Consider the following 18,808-nt stretch of genomic DNA (forward strand, 5'->3'; position numbering starts at 1 on the left):
CAAAGCATCCTACAGAAATCCTGCCAGAAAAAGCTACTGGCTTCACTTTCCATGTTAAGAGAGCCAAGACAGGAAGTGTCATTTATTTGTTATATTTCGCAAGATATTTTGATATTTGAAAAATCTCATTAGTCCCCAGACTAGAAGGAGAGTCACAAATCTGAGTATCTACCAAGGAGGGAACAAAGGCAGTCTAAAGGGTTTGTCTGTACTGAATGGACACAGTCCAACAAAGCTTTTGTTTCAAAGTAAGTGTAGCCTTAGCAATATGGTCAACCACAAACTAAAGCAAAATGGTAACTGAATCATTGAGGAAGAGCTCTTATCAGTTTCCTGGATGGAAACTTGACACTTTGCCATATATCAAGCCTTTTTTTCTTAACTGAAAATCAACATTTAATGGCAATGAGCTGCAGGCAGTAACCTGTGCTGAAACCTCATCAGTTATGCTTTTGCTATCTCTGTCTATTTATATTCTAGTCCCATCAGTCTGCAGTCTATTTGTAAAGCCAATACATGCCCAAAGTGGCTGCTCTGCACAAGGAAACTGTTATTAAGAAATTACTAACAGTCACTTAAAATGTTCTCTGTCTTTCAGGGAGCTGCAAGTCATTTCGTACAGAAGAACAGGGACCAGACACCCAAACCGATGTGCAAAGGTACTAAAGTAAAACAGAGCTTTCTAAAGGCATGTGTACTCCATCCTTGGGTACCTGCTGCTCCTCGACGTGAGCTGCTTCAGGAGGGAATGAAACAAGGATTTGCTCTCCTTGCACACAGTCTGCACAGAGGAGCATAGTTTAAGTCTGTTGCTGGTTATTCACCTCAACTTGGGAAGCCATCAATTTGGATTTGTCTGTCTTACCTCTTTCAGACTTCCCTGTGTCATTTGGATTGGAAGAATGAGCAGAGATGAAGAAGAGGAGATGCTGCCATATAAGGGAAGTGTGTAATCTACAGCCACCCATTTACAGGTGGTGACCTCCTTGTTCATCTCCAGCTATGAGACAGTGAAAGTGGCCCTGGAAAAGGGAACTATTTTCCTACAGCTGTGGCACAAGGCTGTGTCAGTGCAGCCTCCACAGAGACACCCATCATTTTAGGGATACTAACCAGTATTTTACTCCTTATCTTTTTTCCTTTCTTTGACTCCTCTACGCACTAGAGTCTTGGTGATTGCCACTGTCCATCTGTGCCCAATTCTACATTTTGCAGCTCTAATTGCTGAACAATCCTCCACTAGGTACTACATTCTTAAATGATTTTATGCTCCTAGTGTCATTCAGAGGAGATCTCAAAGACCACAGCCTTTTGGAGAGCAAGCTGACCAGAAGCAGCTGGAGTCTAAATGCCATTTTGAAACACCCCTGGTGCCTGAATGCTGGACTGGGAAGCTGACACATATATGTCTTTGTTAGATTTTGATCTGGTGTTTCCTAAACTTCACTAGTTTGGAAATAACATTCAAACAGCCTTTTTTTCTATGCTTAGCTTAGTTGTTAGCACTTGACAACCCATCAGGAACTCAGGTATAACACATAAAGATATTAACAACATGAATTCAATATTCCAGATGTATTAAGAACATCATTTGACCTGGGGAATGGCTTTGGTTCAGGAAAAGTCTGATGAGCTTTTTATGACCTACTGCCCCAGAAAAAAAGAGTTCAGTTAGACTACTCAAAATACTCCACAGTAAAAGAGCTGTGGTTGGTAGAACAAAGTTGGTCTGCACAAGCCTTTAAACACCATGTATTTGGTACCTGAATCTCTTTAGGGAACACCAGACTTTACAAGCAATTCAACCCTTTATCTGTACAGTAAACTCTCATCTTCTTAATTGCAGAAGACCTAGAAACTCTACTATTTATCATTCATGGCTGTAGTCCACAGAATCTGAAGGACCTCTGTTGAATATAACTTCTGAGGCATCACCCCAGATGTGGCTGGGAATGTCTCTGTGTCTGTAAAACCTTACTCTCTCTCCTCGGTCTCCTTTGGAGCCCTTTGGTCCAGGTTGTCCTGGAGAGCCTGGTAAGCCCTAGAAGAGATGCAGAACAAGAAGGAATTACTTTCTACTGTGTATCCTTTGAGTAGGTGCAGTGAAGACATTTCACAGTGATCCTCAGCTCCTGCAAATCTCAGACACCCATTAAGCAATTGGGCTGGATTCTCTTTACCCTCAAGCAAAACCAGTGGAAGCTCTGTTCGCAGATAGCCTGAGCCCTGTAGTTCCTGGATATCCCTCTGTCTAAGTCTTTGAACGCACTGCAGGCTACTGATGGAACATATTTTAGGGGTCAGTATGACAGGATAGTTCCTGTTCTCAGTTACCAAGAAGAAATGAATACACAGGTAGTATGGTTAGCTTAAAAATCCCCACTACTTTCCCCCTCTTCATAATTGCCTCAGTGGGTAGCATGCACAGGCACACATACCTGGAAAGTAATTGGATTGTGCAGTGAAAATTATTTTGAAGCTATTCACTCACCCTAATAAGCAATTTTCAAATTAAGCCCAACCTCTACTAATAATTTTGCTCCCTGGGTTGAACAAATCTATACCCCAGTCACCAGTGGGTAAGAAGGGCACAGTCTCCAGATTTCTACTGATTGAACTGCTTTGCAGAAATCGATCCAACTTCTTAACTTATCCACCAGCTGTAAACCAGACAGGGAGAGAACAATATTGTTTGTTTATATCCAGCACATCAGCTCCCCACGACCACATGCAAGATGTGACTTGCACATTACCTTGGAGACTGCAGCAATGAGACTGCTGCTCTGCTCCAGAGCGCTGGTGATTAGAGCCAACCTGCTTAACAGCCCCCAGAAACCCCCACCTCCAGAGAAATGGGCTTTCTAGGCAGAGTCACGAGGAGCCTCAACTTCTGGTAAGTGGCCCAACAAGGCTGGACAGAATTGTTTTACAGGTCTAAAGGAGAGCATTCTCCCAGTTTCAGCTGCTCACCATTACCATGCTGCTCCTTGCCTCAGTCAGCCCCACCACCAGGCTGCAAAGTGACCTGGCCTCCAGCTTCACTACATCTCCCCTGGGACCACAACAAATGCAGGAACTCAGGCCTGGTTTAGGAAGTTAATGAGGGCTGCTACATGAGGTAGGGCACAAACCAGACTTAGCTCTATGTCAAACATGCAGCATGAACAGAGCTTAAGTGTCCGTAAGCATCCTTTGCTCTTGGCAGCTCTCAGCAGTGACTTTCAGGGACGCTCAAGAAGACTGAATTCCACATGCTGAATTGTAAAATATAAAAGATTTATAATGTGTGCTGCATGTGCAACAGCCAGACTCTACTAGAGAACCTATTTATATGAATTGTGAATTACCTTCTATTTAATCACGTTAAACTGCATCTGTCATTTTGCTGCCAAATTTCCCACTGTGTTCATCTCTATCTGGAGTTTCTCATCGTTCTCCAGAGCATTCCCTAATTGAAATGATTCTGCTACACTGGCAAACTTTCACTAACCTGTTCTCTGTTGCTTCTTCAAAATGATTAATAAATACCTAGTACAAATCTCCTTTCTCTATTTCCAGCAATTCCAAACCCTTTCTTACCAGGATCTAAGTCACATCCCTCTGCTGAGTTACTTAAGCTCTTCACTTTTCTCTCCTTAGTCATGTTAGATTCCTTTGAAATACTTGATGTAACTGGTTTACCTCCACAATAAGTAAACCTCTTCCCAAAACTGGGGTCCTTTTGTATCAGCCAACCACAACTTGGAGTAGCTTGGCAGTTCACTATTCATCATGACTTCATTCCTTTCCATTTAACCAGCTTTTTCCCTTTGCCCTTCTACCATGAATTCTTTTGAGTGAGTTTAGCATGCTCCATTATTATCTCCCCCCCCCCCCCCAATTTTTGTATTGATAAATAATCAAACTGAGGGGAATTTGTGATATTTTTCTTGAACAGAAAGTGCTATTTCTGAAAAAGAAGGCTCAACAGATTCACTTTGGTGAATTCCCATTGATGCATTTTTGTTCCTTCTCTGTATTCCACAGGAAATGCAGTATGTTTCTACCACTGTGTTAGTAAAGCCCATGTCAGATCCTTTGCATCAACTTAGGCCACAGTGAAATGGTTTGACACAGCAACAGTAAGATGTGTTGTTATGATTAAGGGAGCATCTAGAAAGTGCAACCATTTCAACCTCTCAACACAATTCAGAATGGAAAAAAAAGGTATTAAAATAACAGAATTTCATGGGGAAAAAACATCAGATTTAGACTTATAACCTACTCTCTCCCTTTGTACAATGAGATGTTTTACACCCAACCCCTGACTTCTGCCCCTTCAGCCACTCAGTCCCAAAGCACTAAAGCACCTTACTTGTGATCCAGGGACTCCGACAGGTCCTGGTGGCCCTTTGGGTCCTGATGCTCCTGGTGGCCCTGGTGGGAATCATAATTTGAGACAATTTTAAGGAAACTTAGAAGGAAGGACCTTAAATTCCAAACAGATGCACTGCCTTTCATTGTTCTGCTTAGTCTCTCAATGGACAAGAGCCATTCATTGATTACAGGATTACAGCATTCACACACTGGATTGTTGGATACCCACATCCTGATATGACATATCCGTATGCCTTAGGGAAGATGTTAGAGATCTGGGAGGCCAAAAGGTGAAAACAGGAAGGATGTTTGTAACATGCTTCATTTCCATTGTTTAAAATGACAACTTTTAAACTAGATCCATGAAACAGCTACATCAGAGCAAGATACTGCTGCAAGATACGGCAAGGGAAGTCCACAAGCCTGCTCTGGTCTGTCTCTCTGGTTGTGTCAGAAAGTTGATGATGAACTTGAAGGGGACAGGGTTTGGACATAGCCAGCATGACAGGCTGACTGTGGCAAAGCAAAGCTATCTCTTATTCTTTGCTCACTCCACTGGCAACAAATTCTTTTCAAGTCTGCATCACAGAAAAGCCTGTTTCCAGGGTGAGTTAATAAACCAGGTCAAGTTGTTCTGCACAGTCACTTAACAGATCCATTCTGTTAGAATTCTGAAAAACAATTATATCTCAACAGTAGCTGTTAAATTACACCTGCAAGACAGGGTATTTGCTTAGTCTGAACTTAGCAATAGCCCTCTCTGCTTTAGTTGTCACAGCCTTTGAGATGAAACAATGTGGACATTATACACAAAGTATGGCTGAAGCAGCCTCAATCATTAATGCACCATACAAATGCTTAAGTCAAAGAATAAAAGAATTGCAGGATAAATTAAAGGCCCTCAGAATGAAAGGAAAAGCCTTTTCTGCACCTAATGGGAGTTCGCTCCTAAATATGCATCATACAGGGAGGTGCTGATGTCTGCAGGAATACTATTAATCATTTAAGCCATCCATCAGCACAGAGAAACGGACTTGCCACTGCATTTTAATCCCAGATTCTGATTCTCTTATACTGGTGAAAATCTGGAATAGCTCAAACCAGCTCAATTCTGCACACACATCACAGCAGCTGGGCAGATCCTGCTCAGTGGAGCTCTACAGCAACGGGACAGGATTGCAGCAGTGGTGAGAACTCTGCTCTCATAAAGAAATTCACAGGACAGCCCATTCTTAAAGACAGTCTTTAATTATTCCCTTCTCTGGGTAACTCCTGCTAACGGTAGAACTATCTGCCACTATCAGCAGATAAGAAACCTGGGTACTTCTTGCCACCCTTCCCACTCCTGGACCCACTGCTCTCCTCCAAGTGAGGACCACTTGCTTTTGTGCAGGCATCCCACAGAGCTCTCTCCATCCTCAGTTTCTTTTGCTCATCTTCCTCATCATTACAGCTTTGCAGCTCAACCGAGTTTATTACCTGGTGGCCCAACAGGGCCTGGGGCTCCCCGTGGTCCTGGCAGGCCAGCCATGATGGTGTCGATGACGGTGGAGGCAAGCTGGGGTTCTCCATCTGTGTTAAAGAGCAGAACAGTGAGTGTTGAGCTGCTCAGTCACAGCAGGCAGGACTTCTCTCCAAAATCCTTTGGCGCCTGTTGCTGGCCAAGGGCAGGCAGTGCTTCAGGATGCAAAATCAGGGCCCTTTGCTTTCTTAAGGCTGTGTCCCCTGGACCTGCAGATGTGCTCACCTCGCCTCTGATAACCCCAGGGAAGTCCTTTCTGTTAAAAACAATGGTGTTTCTGCACCTGTATAATCCTGCCAAAGCACACCTGGCTCCCCGACCAAACATGGATCTGCAGCTCTCTCTTGCCTGGCATCAGTGAACTGCTGAGCCAAGCTGGCAGTCCAGCACATCCCCACCAACCCAGCAAGCTCACCTGGGGGGTGGGAGGTATCGTGAGGTCCAAGGATGCAGGAAAGCCTGGGCAGAGGGAAAGCCTGGGCAGAGGGAAAGCCTGGGCAGAGGGAAAGCCTGGGCAGAGGGTGTGCTCTGCTCCCTCCACACACTCAGGGAACTCTCCTGCCATTGAGGATTATTCTACGTGTTCAACTGCCCAACTTGGGCAGGACCCCTGATTTCTGGGGAATGGATGGAAATGGGAGTGGAGCAGGGAAGGGAAAGCCATCAGCAGGAATTGGAGGAATTCTCTGCTTTTGCACATCTTTCTCAGTCCTCTCCTGTTGCAATGAAAAATCAGCATCCTGTAGCTGTCCTCATCTTCCCTCATCTTTAACCCAACAGGCTTACCTCTTCAGCTGGGAACTGAATAGAAAAAAACACAACTATGTATAAAAAAGCAACCCTTATCAGTCACTGCAATTCCAAAACTATATTCAACAACCCCATTCCCTATGGACCTGTAGTGTACCATGCTAGTTAGTAATCTGTGGGGGCACCTGCATGGCAGCATCTTTCATTTGCACATCCCACAACACTATTGACAGTTGTGAAAACTTGGGGGCAAAAATTCCATGACCAAAGACAACAACATCACAAAGCAGGGAAGGGAACCCCCATGTCCTGCTGTTACTAAGGCATGCAATCCGCTGTCCTGACCAGTGCTGTAGGACCAACAACATATTCCCTGTTGCATTTAACCTGGATGAAGACGTTGGCTCCTTGTCACTGGGACACCAAACCCTGTGAAAAATCCATTTTCCATAGCTGGAGGCCGCAATGCAGGAAAAATTACTCTGCAGAGTTCAGCCCAAAGGACATAAGGTAAAACCTCTGGAAATGTTAGCAAACACATTATGAAGCCTCTTCAGCTTCTGGAGTGTTGGCAATGGTGGAGAAGACTTTCAAGCTCATTGTTTGAAAGCAGATCCTAGGCAAAACTGTGAAATCTCTTTAACTGCCAAGGATGACAATACATCTCTAGGATGACTTCCCAGCAGCAGAACAGCACAAGATCTAACCCAGATCCCTCCGAGAACCAAAGCCTGAATGTGAACAGGTCTTTATTTGAGTATTACTTCTAACCCCATACATCTTCCCTTCTTCACAGCCCTGAAACTAAACAACTGAGGCTGTTTTTATGTTCAGAAGGAAAGGTACCCAAGTGAAGTGTGTAATCCAATTAATGTGAGTTTTATTTGACCATGTCAAAATCCATCACGGCTGGGGAGCAAGATGAAATTGGGAAATGAGCATCAAACAGCAGTGAAGGCATTAACAGTTGCAGAGCCTTTTGTTTTTAAAGAAAAAATGGTCAGCAAAATCAAATGCACATTCACTGATGGGGGAGAGGATGGGCTGCAGATAACCAGGATTTCATTACTGCTGGAGGGAAGTCAGGGATAAAGATTTGGGTTACAAAACATTCCAGCTAAGTGGGACGTTATTACAATGACAGTCACACCCACAAACCCACCCATCCTGACATTTGTCTTTAGTTATTTATGGAAGGTGATTCCACAACTGTGACACAGAGGAGAGCTCTGCTCAACAGCCCTTGGGCTCGGTAGCTCCTGATTTGGCCTCTGCAGCACAAGGAGTACGGACATGCAGGAAACCTAGAGCAGCTCCTTTCTCGCCTGCCTGGCCAGGCAACACTCAGATCACGATTACCTTCCAGGATGGGCTCTGAATGAAACATATTGTGAATGAAAAGGGATTGAAGTGTGTTAAAACACAACCATCATGTTTTTTATGGAGCTTTCTCCATAATCCTATAAAGCGGCAGGAAGAACCTGTATTTCCTTATAAAGTCCCCTCTCCTTATAAACAGGAGGACACTCTGAGGCTCTCTACAGATGGAGGCTTTACAGCAGCCACAAAATAGCTCCAGCAAACAAATGGTAACAGGAGTCTTCCCTTGTCAATCATCTCCTGCTGACCCAGCCTCTGCTGGGCTCAAAGGCTAGATTTTGTTTCAGTGCTTCTGGAGGTACCAAAGCAGGAGGCAGACAAATATCTGCCTCATTTGGGAAGACCCTGATGTGCCGTTCGCTCCAGGAGCTTTCCAACTCCTAGCCAAGAGGAAGCACACAGCCAGTCTGACCTGGTCAGACACTAGCACCTACTTTCTCTGGGAGAGGGCACAAACATCCTGCAAAGGGGAGGCCTGAAACAGCACAGAAATGCCTTGAATAATGCAGTGAAGCCTGCCCAGAGTGTCAAGGCATTGCAGAGGCACGAACATAAACAGCTTTGAAAGCAATGGGTATGGTTTTCCAAATCAAATACCTTCCACTTCATTCTCTCCTTTGCCTTTGTTTCCTCTGCTCTATTCACCCTTCCTCAGGAAGGACTATGCATGGCAGCAGGCACTGGGATGTCACTGCACAATCTCTGTTTAACACCCCTTTCACCAATGACCTGCTGGGCACACAGGCAAGCCTGCTGTGACTTGGTTCCCCCTGTTCTCCCTGCAAAACAGGCTAATGTTATCTTGCATGTCCTTTGCAAACTGAAATCTTTTGAGATGTAAGAAAATGTGGCCCTCAGAGTGAAAGTTGTGTTCTTTTCTTTTAGTTTTCCCTAAAAATCCTTAGTTTTAGCACAAGAAAGAGGACTCTACACCACACACCTGATCCATGCATTTTGAAGTGGCAGCAAGTGATCTTCGTAGCAGCAGCCTCAGCAATGGCATGTGGCAGTTTAGCTTCTGGCCTATGTTTGATGTTTCTGACTAAGGGATAAATTCCCTATTATAGTCTTGATTTGTTGGGACAGGATGGAAATGAAGTAATCCTGTCTTCATTTCTTTCTGCTACCTGATCTGGAGGGAGACAACTGGGACCAATTCCTTTACCACAGCAGAGTGAAACTGTGAGAAAATATGATCTGTCTCCCTGGTTTTGGCCTCCGGCTGCTGGTAAACACTGCCAACAGGAACTTGTTGTGATTAATAAAGGCACATGCAATAACCATGTTCAGGCGGAACCAAACACTGTACTACTAATAATGTGATACAGCTTTCTCACATCTCCATGAGTGCACATGCCTGTTACCAGGAATATGCTTCCCTCTGCTGTCAGCAGCTGGAATCTTGTGTTTATAGTTTTCAGATGTGCTCCATTCAAAATAAATAAATACATTTAAGAAAACCCTGCCCAGAATTTACAAGGCTGCTTTATGGGTTGTAGGGATCAGCTTTCCACCAGCCTGCAGCAGGCAGAATCAGCCAACACAAGCAAAACAGTAAATTTTGTAAGAAAATGGTCTTGATACTGCTGTAACTTTACCATGACCACACAGGTAACTTACACTTGCACTGAGATTTGGACTAAGAAAAGCTTTTAAACAGGAAAAATTGTTAGGAAGTTTTTGGGCTCCTTCTGCAAACCAAGAAATCCACCACAGCTATGGAGGAGAAGTACAGGGCTGCCCAGCGATGGAACAGTCCCCATCTACTCACTGTCCCCTCAGGTCCATGTGGGAGCCTGTTGCTGCCCAGCACTGGCAGAGTTAATACAGATATTTATCCACTTCCCATTTTGGGACAAGACAGAGTTGACCCTTCTCACACATCAGCTGCTGATCAATGCCTTTTACACTTTAATTTATCCAGTACTTTGCAAGAAAGTTTAATTTAAAGGGCGGTTGGAGGGAGAAGGCAGCAGCAATACCCAAACCATCCTTAAGGATCCTTTGGAGTTAAAGGTGGGATGCACAATGGCACCACTTGATGGGATCCTGTAAGGCAGCGAGGTGACAACTTCCTTGTCACAAGGCATGAGCACAGCAGATCAACCTACATTTTGTTAAAATCTTAGTATTGAACCACAATTCATTTCATCCTGCCCCAGGAACTGAACGTGAAATGGAGCTGTTAAAATTCTTCCCAAATTAAAAATACATCTGTTCACTTTCGGGAAAAGGAGCCTGCAAAGCGGAGTGGGAGGAAGGGAAAGGAGAGCTCTAGAAAACTGTCAGACACAGGGAGACTTACTAATCCTTGGCTGTTACTAATACAGCTGAGCTTTGAAGCTGGACATGAGCAGAAGAGCTGGGGAAGAGCCACAGCTGAAGTCTGGGGGAGTTGGGATGGGAGACCCCACTGAGCTGGGGCTCCAGGAGTTTACTAGCCAAAGGATGACACAGCTGAGCTCTGCTTTACCACATTATTAGATCCCAGCTACACAACACTGGACCAGAAAAATCAAGCCCAAATCTGAGAGCACTCAGATAAAAGTGCACAATGTGCCTCTTCTAGAAAGCCTTTTCCTGCCATGCACAACACGAGTCAAATAAATAAACAAGTTCCAAGAAATAAATAAACAGGCTCCAAGAAATCCTCACACTCCAGTGACAGAGAAGGGATAGATCACCATCTTTCAAGGGCTTTCAAGTCTATAACTCTGTGGTTTGTGTGATGTGGGATAACACTGATGAACCAGAAATGCAGGTGGAAGACACATCTGTGGGGCAAACAAACTACCATTTCACTGCACCAGCACCTAACTGGCCAGACTGTTCTCTACCCATTTGTGTCTCACATGATGCTACCTGAGCTGTCAGTTCACTAGAGACCCTCTGCACAGCAGCTACGCATGACAGAAGCTTAAAGGACACAAAGTTACCTCCTCAAAGCTATGATGAGCCCAGAAAAAAGGGCACAGGGAACTGGTTTTAGAAGAGCAGTGACTCAGTTCCTCGTTCTGGAGAGGCGAATTCCTCCAGCTTTTAAGTCTTACATGTTCCATCTTGAACAGGAACTTCCAAGAGTCCCACACCATGGTGGGAGACTGTCGAGGGCAGTCTCCTGGCAGGAAGGTGAGAGGAAGGTGGGAGGAAGAGGTGGCCTTCAGGAGGAAGTGCCTGCCCCCTCTACTGGTGTACCAGGAAAAAAGGGAATTGAGAAGGAAACTTACTTTCTTTTTCAGCTGTGGGCTGGAGCGAGTAGAGAACTCCTTGTTGGAAGGTAAGAGGGAGGCTTGGTGTGGCTGGTGGCCCCGGAGGACCTGGGGGACCTGGGATCCCTGTTTCTCCTGGCAGTCCTCTCGGTCCTTGAGGTCCCAACAGCCCTGTGCAGAGGCAGGAGAGGATGTGTTAGTGCATTTCAAAATGTGCTAATGATGCTACCACGTAAAAAGGCAGTAAGAAGGCAAAGGATTTCTGTCCTGAACTGTAATTGTGGGAGTTAGGGGATGTGGGGGGAAACAGGAACACCTTCCCAATTTTCCATTACTTGCCTTTAGCGTCTTCCTCTGCAAAGCAGATTAGCCTTACTTGGCTCAAAGGTGCTGCAGAGCTCAGCTCCTGAAAGGGTAGAATCTCCCCCCTCCCTTAGGCTGAGAAAGAAGCTAAAGGCAGTGAGGAGTGAAATCAAGCACCGCTCTTTCCCTTCGTCTCCAGTACACCTGTGTGTCACCTCACTGCCAGGAAAGCACAGGGAGAACAACGGAAACCCGGTCAGCTCAGCAGCAGACTGGTTCTGCTTCCTGTGGGGCTGGGAGGCTCTCGCTGCAAACTGAGAAACCAAAAGGCAGACACATCCTTGGCCAGACTTTAGCCATTGACAGGTCGCCAGAAAACACCAAAAAGCATTCAGGGCCATGCTCACATTGAAGGCGTGCTCCAAGTTTCAGACCTTTCCTGAGCTCAGATGTACAAGACACAGCCTTTCAGACACACAGAAAGCACAGAGCCTGAGCTCTGGCACCTATTGTGTAGCATCACTCTCAGCAATAGCTTTAGGCACATTTTGGGGATGAAGTTTCCCAGCTTGGCCTTGTAACCTTTTTCCTTAACATACAAAAGCATCATTAGTTTGACATCCTGGCATCTGACAGCTTGACACAAATAGTGGAGAAAAAGGGAGTTAAAACAGGCACACAGTGAGAAGGTTAAACAGGGAATGCTCTTCAAAGGCTGACACAGACTGGTTTTTATGGGGAAACATGATCCTGGCTCTGCAGCTTTCTGGACAAGTTCTCTCCAGCTCCACAGGAAATCCCAGGGACTGTCACTGCTCTTGCAGGTGGTTGCCCACTCTGAGAGCTGCTGGTTAATTTCAGTACCCAGGGGACTCCTTGGAATGGATTCAATACCATCTGGAGATGCTCAGCACCTTGTGTGTCCAGCCTTGTATACCTGTTGTCACAGATAATGTGTATAAAGTGAAACATCTCCCACCACGGCAGCACTGCCCCCTTCTCCAGGACTTACCTGGTGGCCCCGCTGGGCCCCTCTCACCGGGTTGTCCCTTCTCTCCTTTTGGTCCTGGTGGTCCTGGAAGACCAGTTGGTCCAACTGGGCCTGGAGGACCAACCTGTCCCGGCAGCCCTGAAAGCATTCACAAAGGAAATTAGTTGGAAGTTAGGACACTGCTGAGCTCAGAAGGTCTTCAGCAACCTCGAAACCAGAGAGACTCAAAGATGCAAGGGCAAGAAACGCAGCTTTGCACAGATGGGGGGGGTGCTGTTGGCAAGAACTGGCTGATATGTAGGGTAGAAGAGCCAGGCTGGACCTTGCTTCTCCTCTTCTTCCTCCAGTCTTTAATGAAACAAGCAGGTCCCCACACACAAGGCCCACCCCAAACAGCCAGCTGGATGTGGCACATCCAGCTTGGATGGGCTGCTCAAAACTAAACTGAGCCACACTGTCCCCTTCCCAAGGTCAGGATGGCTCTGGACAGGGTCTGGCTGGTCCCTCCTCCAGCTACACGTGTCAGCTCCACAGGAGTGCCAATGTAGTTAAATACACAAAACATCTTTACAAAAGCAAATCAAACCCTGTCTCCCCTTCGCTCCAGCTGATCCATACAACCACCTAGAGATTCTGCATCAAAGATGTTTCCCTGTTTTCGGTTGATTTCATCCATCTAACAAGTGCACCATGCTGTGCACACGCGTTTTTCATTCCATGCTAACATTAATGCACCCACACTACTGAACTAACTAGATGTTATAATTTATATCAAAGAATAGGGTGCTGAGCAGCCCCATCTGGAAGTACCAGTAACAATAATTACAGCCCAGCAGGATGCTTCTTGGCAAGTCCACTCAGTCCCCCAGTAAGGTGCAGGCAGTGTTTGTAATAGAAAAGTGACTATTTCTAACGGCATGAAATAAAATCTTCATGTTGGTTTCTTTAGACCAGCAAAATAATAACAACACTTGGCAATTTGGAGAGTGTTTTTCAGAAAACCACTGAGTCTTTGGCTCACAAAAGCAGTAGCTGCTTTGGAAAGATACACTTAAACACTGTGCAAACATTAGGGAAGCCTTTAATACCTTAGAGAGGTGGGTGAGTTAGCCTGTCTACTCAGATTAAGTAGTTAATGGTTATAATAAAGGCATTATGTGTATGCTGTCAGAGCCAAGAGAGTCAGAGGTTCCTGGTTTCTGGGCTACCAAAGGACTTTGAGAGCATGGGCAGATGTAAGCTACAAAGCCCAAGGGAAATCTGCCCGAGTGCAGAGTTCAGTGCACTCAGGTTTCCAGTTTTAGTCTGTACATCACACATGACCATAACCCAGCAGAGTGCAAGTTAAGGTTTGATAACTCTTAAGCAAACTCCTTCCCCTTCCCTCACATCAAAATAGGTTCTGGACCCTCCAAGCACAGCACCAGGAGAACCTGCTGCATTTAGGGGTAAAGACTGGACAGGAATAGAGGAAGAGAAGGTCAACTGACCCCTTCACAGCTGGTACCAAAGGGACCAGGGTGACATAACAAAACCCAAGGCTCATAGGATTTGCAACTCTGGCATTTAGATCCAGTTCCACTCTAGGTGTGCGACAGCCCACCTGGACACAAAACCTGTCCCTCCAGACATCCATCCAAACTCTCTGCATGTCTCAGAACACAGCAGTAACCCCCCAGTATCAGATGGAAGATTCCCCTTCTCTCTTTTTTCTTTTGCTGCTCTGGAGAGATATCCAAATTATTTTTGCTTACACAAATGAAATCCATCCATCTCTAAGCTATGGTGGAACTGGGCAGAGTGAAGAAATGGAACTTTCCAAAGGCTTTGTGTGGAAGCGTGTGCCTGTACTTTTGTTTCATTTAGCCATCAGTAAAGATGTGATCTGGGTACTGAACAAGGAATTAAGGTAAGGTTTTAATTTGGATCAATTTGCTTATCCACAGGAGACAAGCTGCAGACTTGCCTGTGAATAGATGGGCTCCTATAATGGATATCACCTGACAGTGGATGCTGCACTTGGCAAGCTCAGGCAGATGATCAGGAGCCCATTTCAGAGAGCAAGAGCACTGCAAACAGCTTCCCCCCCCCCCACCATATACCTCCCTCCAACAGACCTGAAGCTTTACTGCAGTAAATCCTTTCCAGCATGGATGAAAGACAAGCAGAAACACTGTTCTGCAACCACACACCGTCCTGCTCAGTCCTTCAGTTCAAGCTTTGTAACTCAATGCTCTGAACTTCTGCAGACCAAGAGCAATCACTTGCTGCCAGCATCCTCAATCACGCCACTGCAGCGGAGCTTTAAAGAAACTGGCACTTGCTTCCCTGAAGGTGGAAAGCGTTCAAGGAAAGGCTAGGAGAAGCAGCACTGAGTAATGTGTCAGGCAAATGCTCATACTGGTGACAAATGGTGTTACCAGCATCAAAGAGACAAGTGCAAAAGGAAGAAGAAAGAGAGGATTCATGGGAAAGGGGGGGAGGGAAATGAACAGGCCAAATCTTCAGCTGCCATAGATCAGCTCTGCTGCAGTGACATTGCTCTCAGAGCGCTGATGCCCATGGCATGTATTTACCTTCCAAAAATAGGAAACAAAAGGCCACAGGAAAATAAATAACCCCCAAAAGGCAGAGGGCCAGTATTCTACTGCTGGAGACCAAATCTGACATGAAGGGACCTGATTTTCTTCCTGGCCCTCTCATTAGCCTGCAACACACCATCTGTTCCCTTTCCTTCCCCGAGGTTTTCTGTGTACAGGAGCAGGGTATTCTCTGTTTCTAGGGAGCTTGGCAAAACGATGCCCTGACTGTCACCAGCAGCAAATGGTGCCCCGGCAGGCAGCACCAGCATGATAACAACAGTGGTGGTGTCTCCCGTCACTCAGCACATGCTCTGCTCGCTCTCACCACATTCCCTCCAGTGAACTGCCCCTCACCAGGCAGCACTTCCCATCCTCTGTGTGCTGGGGGAACTCCATGTCTCCAAGATGTTCAAGCTGGCATTTCACCCCTTCAACATGAGCAGATAAACCCCAAAGAATAAACCCAGCCCCTCTGTATCCATGAAGCTCCAAATCACGGAGGACTCCTGGCCACAGGATCTCTCTGCTTTCTGGAACAACTCATGTACAGGACTGGGCATAGGAACATTTTGTGTTTTGAAAGGTGAAAGAGCAGAACCCATTTACTTACCCTGTGGTATTAGCTGCTCCTGTGCACCTCTGTGTCCTTTAGGCTCTAGTTAAAAAGATCAGGGTAAAAAAAAAACAACAAACAGATATGAAAAATTAGTTCTCTCGCTGCCAACTGGCTCAGCCACAGTGTGTATATACATGTGTATTTTCTTAATACTCAGTAGAACGTATCCTGTTGATTAACAAGCTGGTCAGAAAGTCCAGTGGTGCAGCTGTCTCAACAGCTCTGATTGCTTTTAAATGATTGTCTATTCTCAGCCCTGTCATTCACAGAAGAAATAACTGCCCTAATAAACAGTAGCAAGTTTTTCTGGAGCTCAGCCTGGAGAGGCAACAGCCAACCCTGAGCTACAAGGTCATCCAGAAACACTCCTGCCATTTAAAGCATCTCAGTCTGTATCACCCATCTTTGTGTTAGGCACTTTATTTCCTCCAGCTGAGGAACTCTGTGGCACACAAACTAGGATTTGGATTTGCTTTGGCTGAAAAACTAGCAACAGGGCAAAGTAGGTGATACTTCACAAAAAACCTCTGGGAAGGGGATGGGAAGGACCAAGTTTTAGCTTTCCACAGCCCCAAATCACACGGGACACTCCGGTTTGATTTCCACCTACTCTAATGTCAACTTGTTGAAAGATGTGAGATCTGCAACCTTGGTAAGTGAACCTGGGAGCAGCTTTGAGCAACATGTCACAGCACAGTGTTGAAATGATGCAAAACGGGCAGGCGCCCACCATCCTAAACCAACTGTGTGGAATTCTCTACATGTCAGCAAAAACCCATAGTACATTTTTTTGGCTATAAATATAAACTGGTGTGCGGAGGGAAAGAAGCCAAATGTGGCCCTCAATCCATGCAACATCCCCACAGCTCCTTAGCAAAGCAAGCATTTAAAGTCCACAGAGCTTGTGTAGGGGCTGCAGTATGCAATCATGTCAATGAGCAACTTAACTGATTACTTCTAATTGCTGAAAGATGCTGTCTTGACTTGAAATGGTCCGGTGCATTCCTGATTCCAAGTTATTACACTAGAATTGTCATCCCACACTAGGTTAAATAAATCAAGGCTAGAAAAATAAAGGGTATAGGGAGTAAGGACTACACCGGGCACATGGGCACAGCCTGGAAGTCTGGCTGACAGGACACTCATGTACAGCATCTTCATCCCCTGCTTTCTGGAGGGGATCACTTCCTAGATTTACTGCAGGGATGGAGGGTGCTGATAGCGGGCTATGGAGTCAGCCTGATGCAAGTGCTGCAGGAGGTCTCTTCTGTTCTGCAGCATTGCCAAAAGCTTGGGTGAGCGGCATCCACTGCTCCTTGCTGAGCAGGAGGAGAGTATCGTGTACAGAACCTGAGAGGAGAGGGCTTTGAGTGAGACAGAGTCATCAGTGCTTTTGCTGGACTGACTTCAGTACAATCAAGTGCAGGTGCAGAGATACAGTGACAGCAAAAATAAATGACATGGAGAAGGCAGAATGAGCATATAATGGACACTGGGGAAACTGCTTTAATTCAGCTCCTGGCAGCTACCACTGTGGTTCTGAAAATACTCTGCAGAACATATTGTTAGTGAACCTCCCTCCATGTTGTGGCATCCTGTCAAATTATAAACATGGACCACATCTGGTCTATGTTGGTTGCTCCAAGTCTGCTGCAGTCATGAAGGGCTGCCATAATAAACTGCTAGGACTGAGAAAAGGAAGAAAAAAAGCAAAGTAGGCCCTACAGAGGATAAAGAGCTAAAGAACTGCTCTGGGAGCAAGCACAGCAACTGACAGACAGGGCTTTGGAAGCAGAGAGCAGGGATCTTGCAAAGAGAATGCCAAGGTCAAGGAAATTCGATGCGTGGGGATCTGTCTAGCCAAGTGGGCTCAGAGGGAGATTTGCTTCTAAGTGTATTTTTTTGTCATGCCACAAGAGGGATCATAAAACAGCCCATTGTGTTTATGGCAAACGTGAAAAATAGAACGCAGGCTGCAAGTGATGCTGCTATTCATGGGAAAGTTTCTTGTCCCAGTAAAAGCAAGAATTACCCCCACACTGCTCCCAGACAGGGACACACTGCATTCAGTGCTCAGTAGGTGACTATAAATCCTCCCCCGTGATCCTGACGGCTCTCTGGAGTTTGCTAAGGAATGTTTCTGTCTATCCAGACCTCAAAATCCACAGTTTTTGGACTTAGAAACATGTACACTGAAACACACAGGCAGGCACAGTGGCCCTACTGAGGTTACCAGAAATCTGACTTTCTGGAGACCAGAACTGAGCTCTTGATAGATGCTTGTGCCAACAGAAACTGGGGTTAGCAACAGGTTGTTACAGTTGGCAAAATGGAATTTAACATGTTAGTTTCTGAGCTTAGCTGCTTTCTTCCAGGAACTCTGTTGCTGCCTTAACTCAAGAAGGGGCAAGAGACACAGACAGAAAAGCCCAAAGACCCTCTCCTCTCAAAGGATCCTCACTCCTGCAAGGGCAGTGGGAAGGGGCCCTGAGGACATCACATCCAGCTTGCTGCAGCTGGAAGGATGTTTCAAGGTGGGATCAGAGGGGATTGAATTCCTCCCTTGTCCACCAGTCCACATAGGTGTTGGTGTGTGACTGCCTCTGTGTTCACAGCTTGGCAGAGAAGGAGAGACAAGAGGCAAAGAGGGGTGGAACTAGATGAGCTTTAAGGTCCCTTCCAACCCAAACCAGTCTGTGACTCTGTGACAGTGTAGAGGTAAGAAGCTGCCAATGCTTCCCTCTAACTCCTCTCCCCTGCAGGTTCCAATACTACAGCAGACTGACACAGCCTCCTTTTAGTTATCCTACAGGAATCATGTACGTATGGTGGGTGATGTGGTGAAGAGCAGGTTAGGCTTACCAGCAGATCCCACTGTTTTTCTCAGGACAGTCCCAGGATTCAGCAGGGGAAAGGCATCTGGCAGCAAATCATCATACCATGTGGCTGTCGTCCCAGTGATGGGCAGGTTGTTTTCCAATGGTGGGCTTCGCTCTGCAGCCTCGAGCAGGAGGATCTATATAGGGGACATAGGGAAGGCAAAAAAGGTCAGTGGGATAGTTTCATACATGGCCTTACTCCTGAAGAGGTCTTGAAACG

At 45.9% G+C, this 18,808-nt stretch overlaps 1 protein-coding gene across 2 annotated transcripts in view; it reads right to left on the bottom strand.

Moving 5' to 3' along the window:
* Positions 1-18,808, bottom strand: part of COL26A1 (collagen type XXVI alpha 1 chain) — a 170,046-nt gene that overhangs the window by 7,765 nt on the left and 143,473 nt on the right. For both annotated transcript variants that reach the window (XM_065694560.1, XM_065694559.1), the window contains 7 exons: positions 18,572-18,725; positions 15,704-15,748; positions 12,533-12,649; positions 11,236-11,388; positions 5,836-5,928; positions 4,355-4,416; positions 1,979-2,041 (listed from right to left, as the gene is read on the bottom strand). In XM_065694560.1, coding sequence (XP_065550632.1) covers positions 1,979-2,041; positions 4,355-4,416; positions 5,836-5,928; positions 11,236-11,388; positions 12,533-12,649; positions 15,704-15,748; positions 18,572-18,725 — 687 coding nt within the window. The remainder of the gene's footprint in view (positions 1-1,978; positions 2,042-4,354; positions 4,417-5,835; positions 5,929-11,235; positions 11,389-12,532; positions 12,650-15,703; positions 15,749-18,571; positions 18,726-18,808) is intronic.

The sequence above is a fragment of the Lathamus discolor genome, chromosome 14 (genome assembly GCF_037157495.1).
Source record: "Lathamus discolor isolate bLatDis1 chromosome 14, bLatDis1.hap1, whole genome shotgun sequence".
Lineage (NCBI taxonomy): Eukaryota > Metazoa > Chordata > Aves > Psittaciformes > Psittacidae > Lathamus > Lathamus discolor.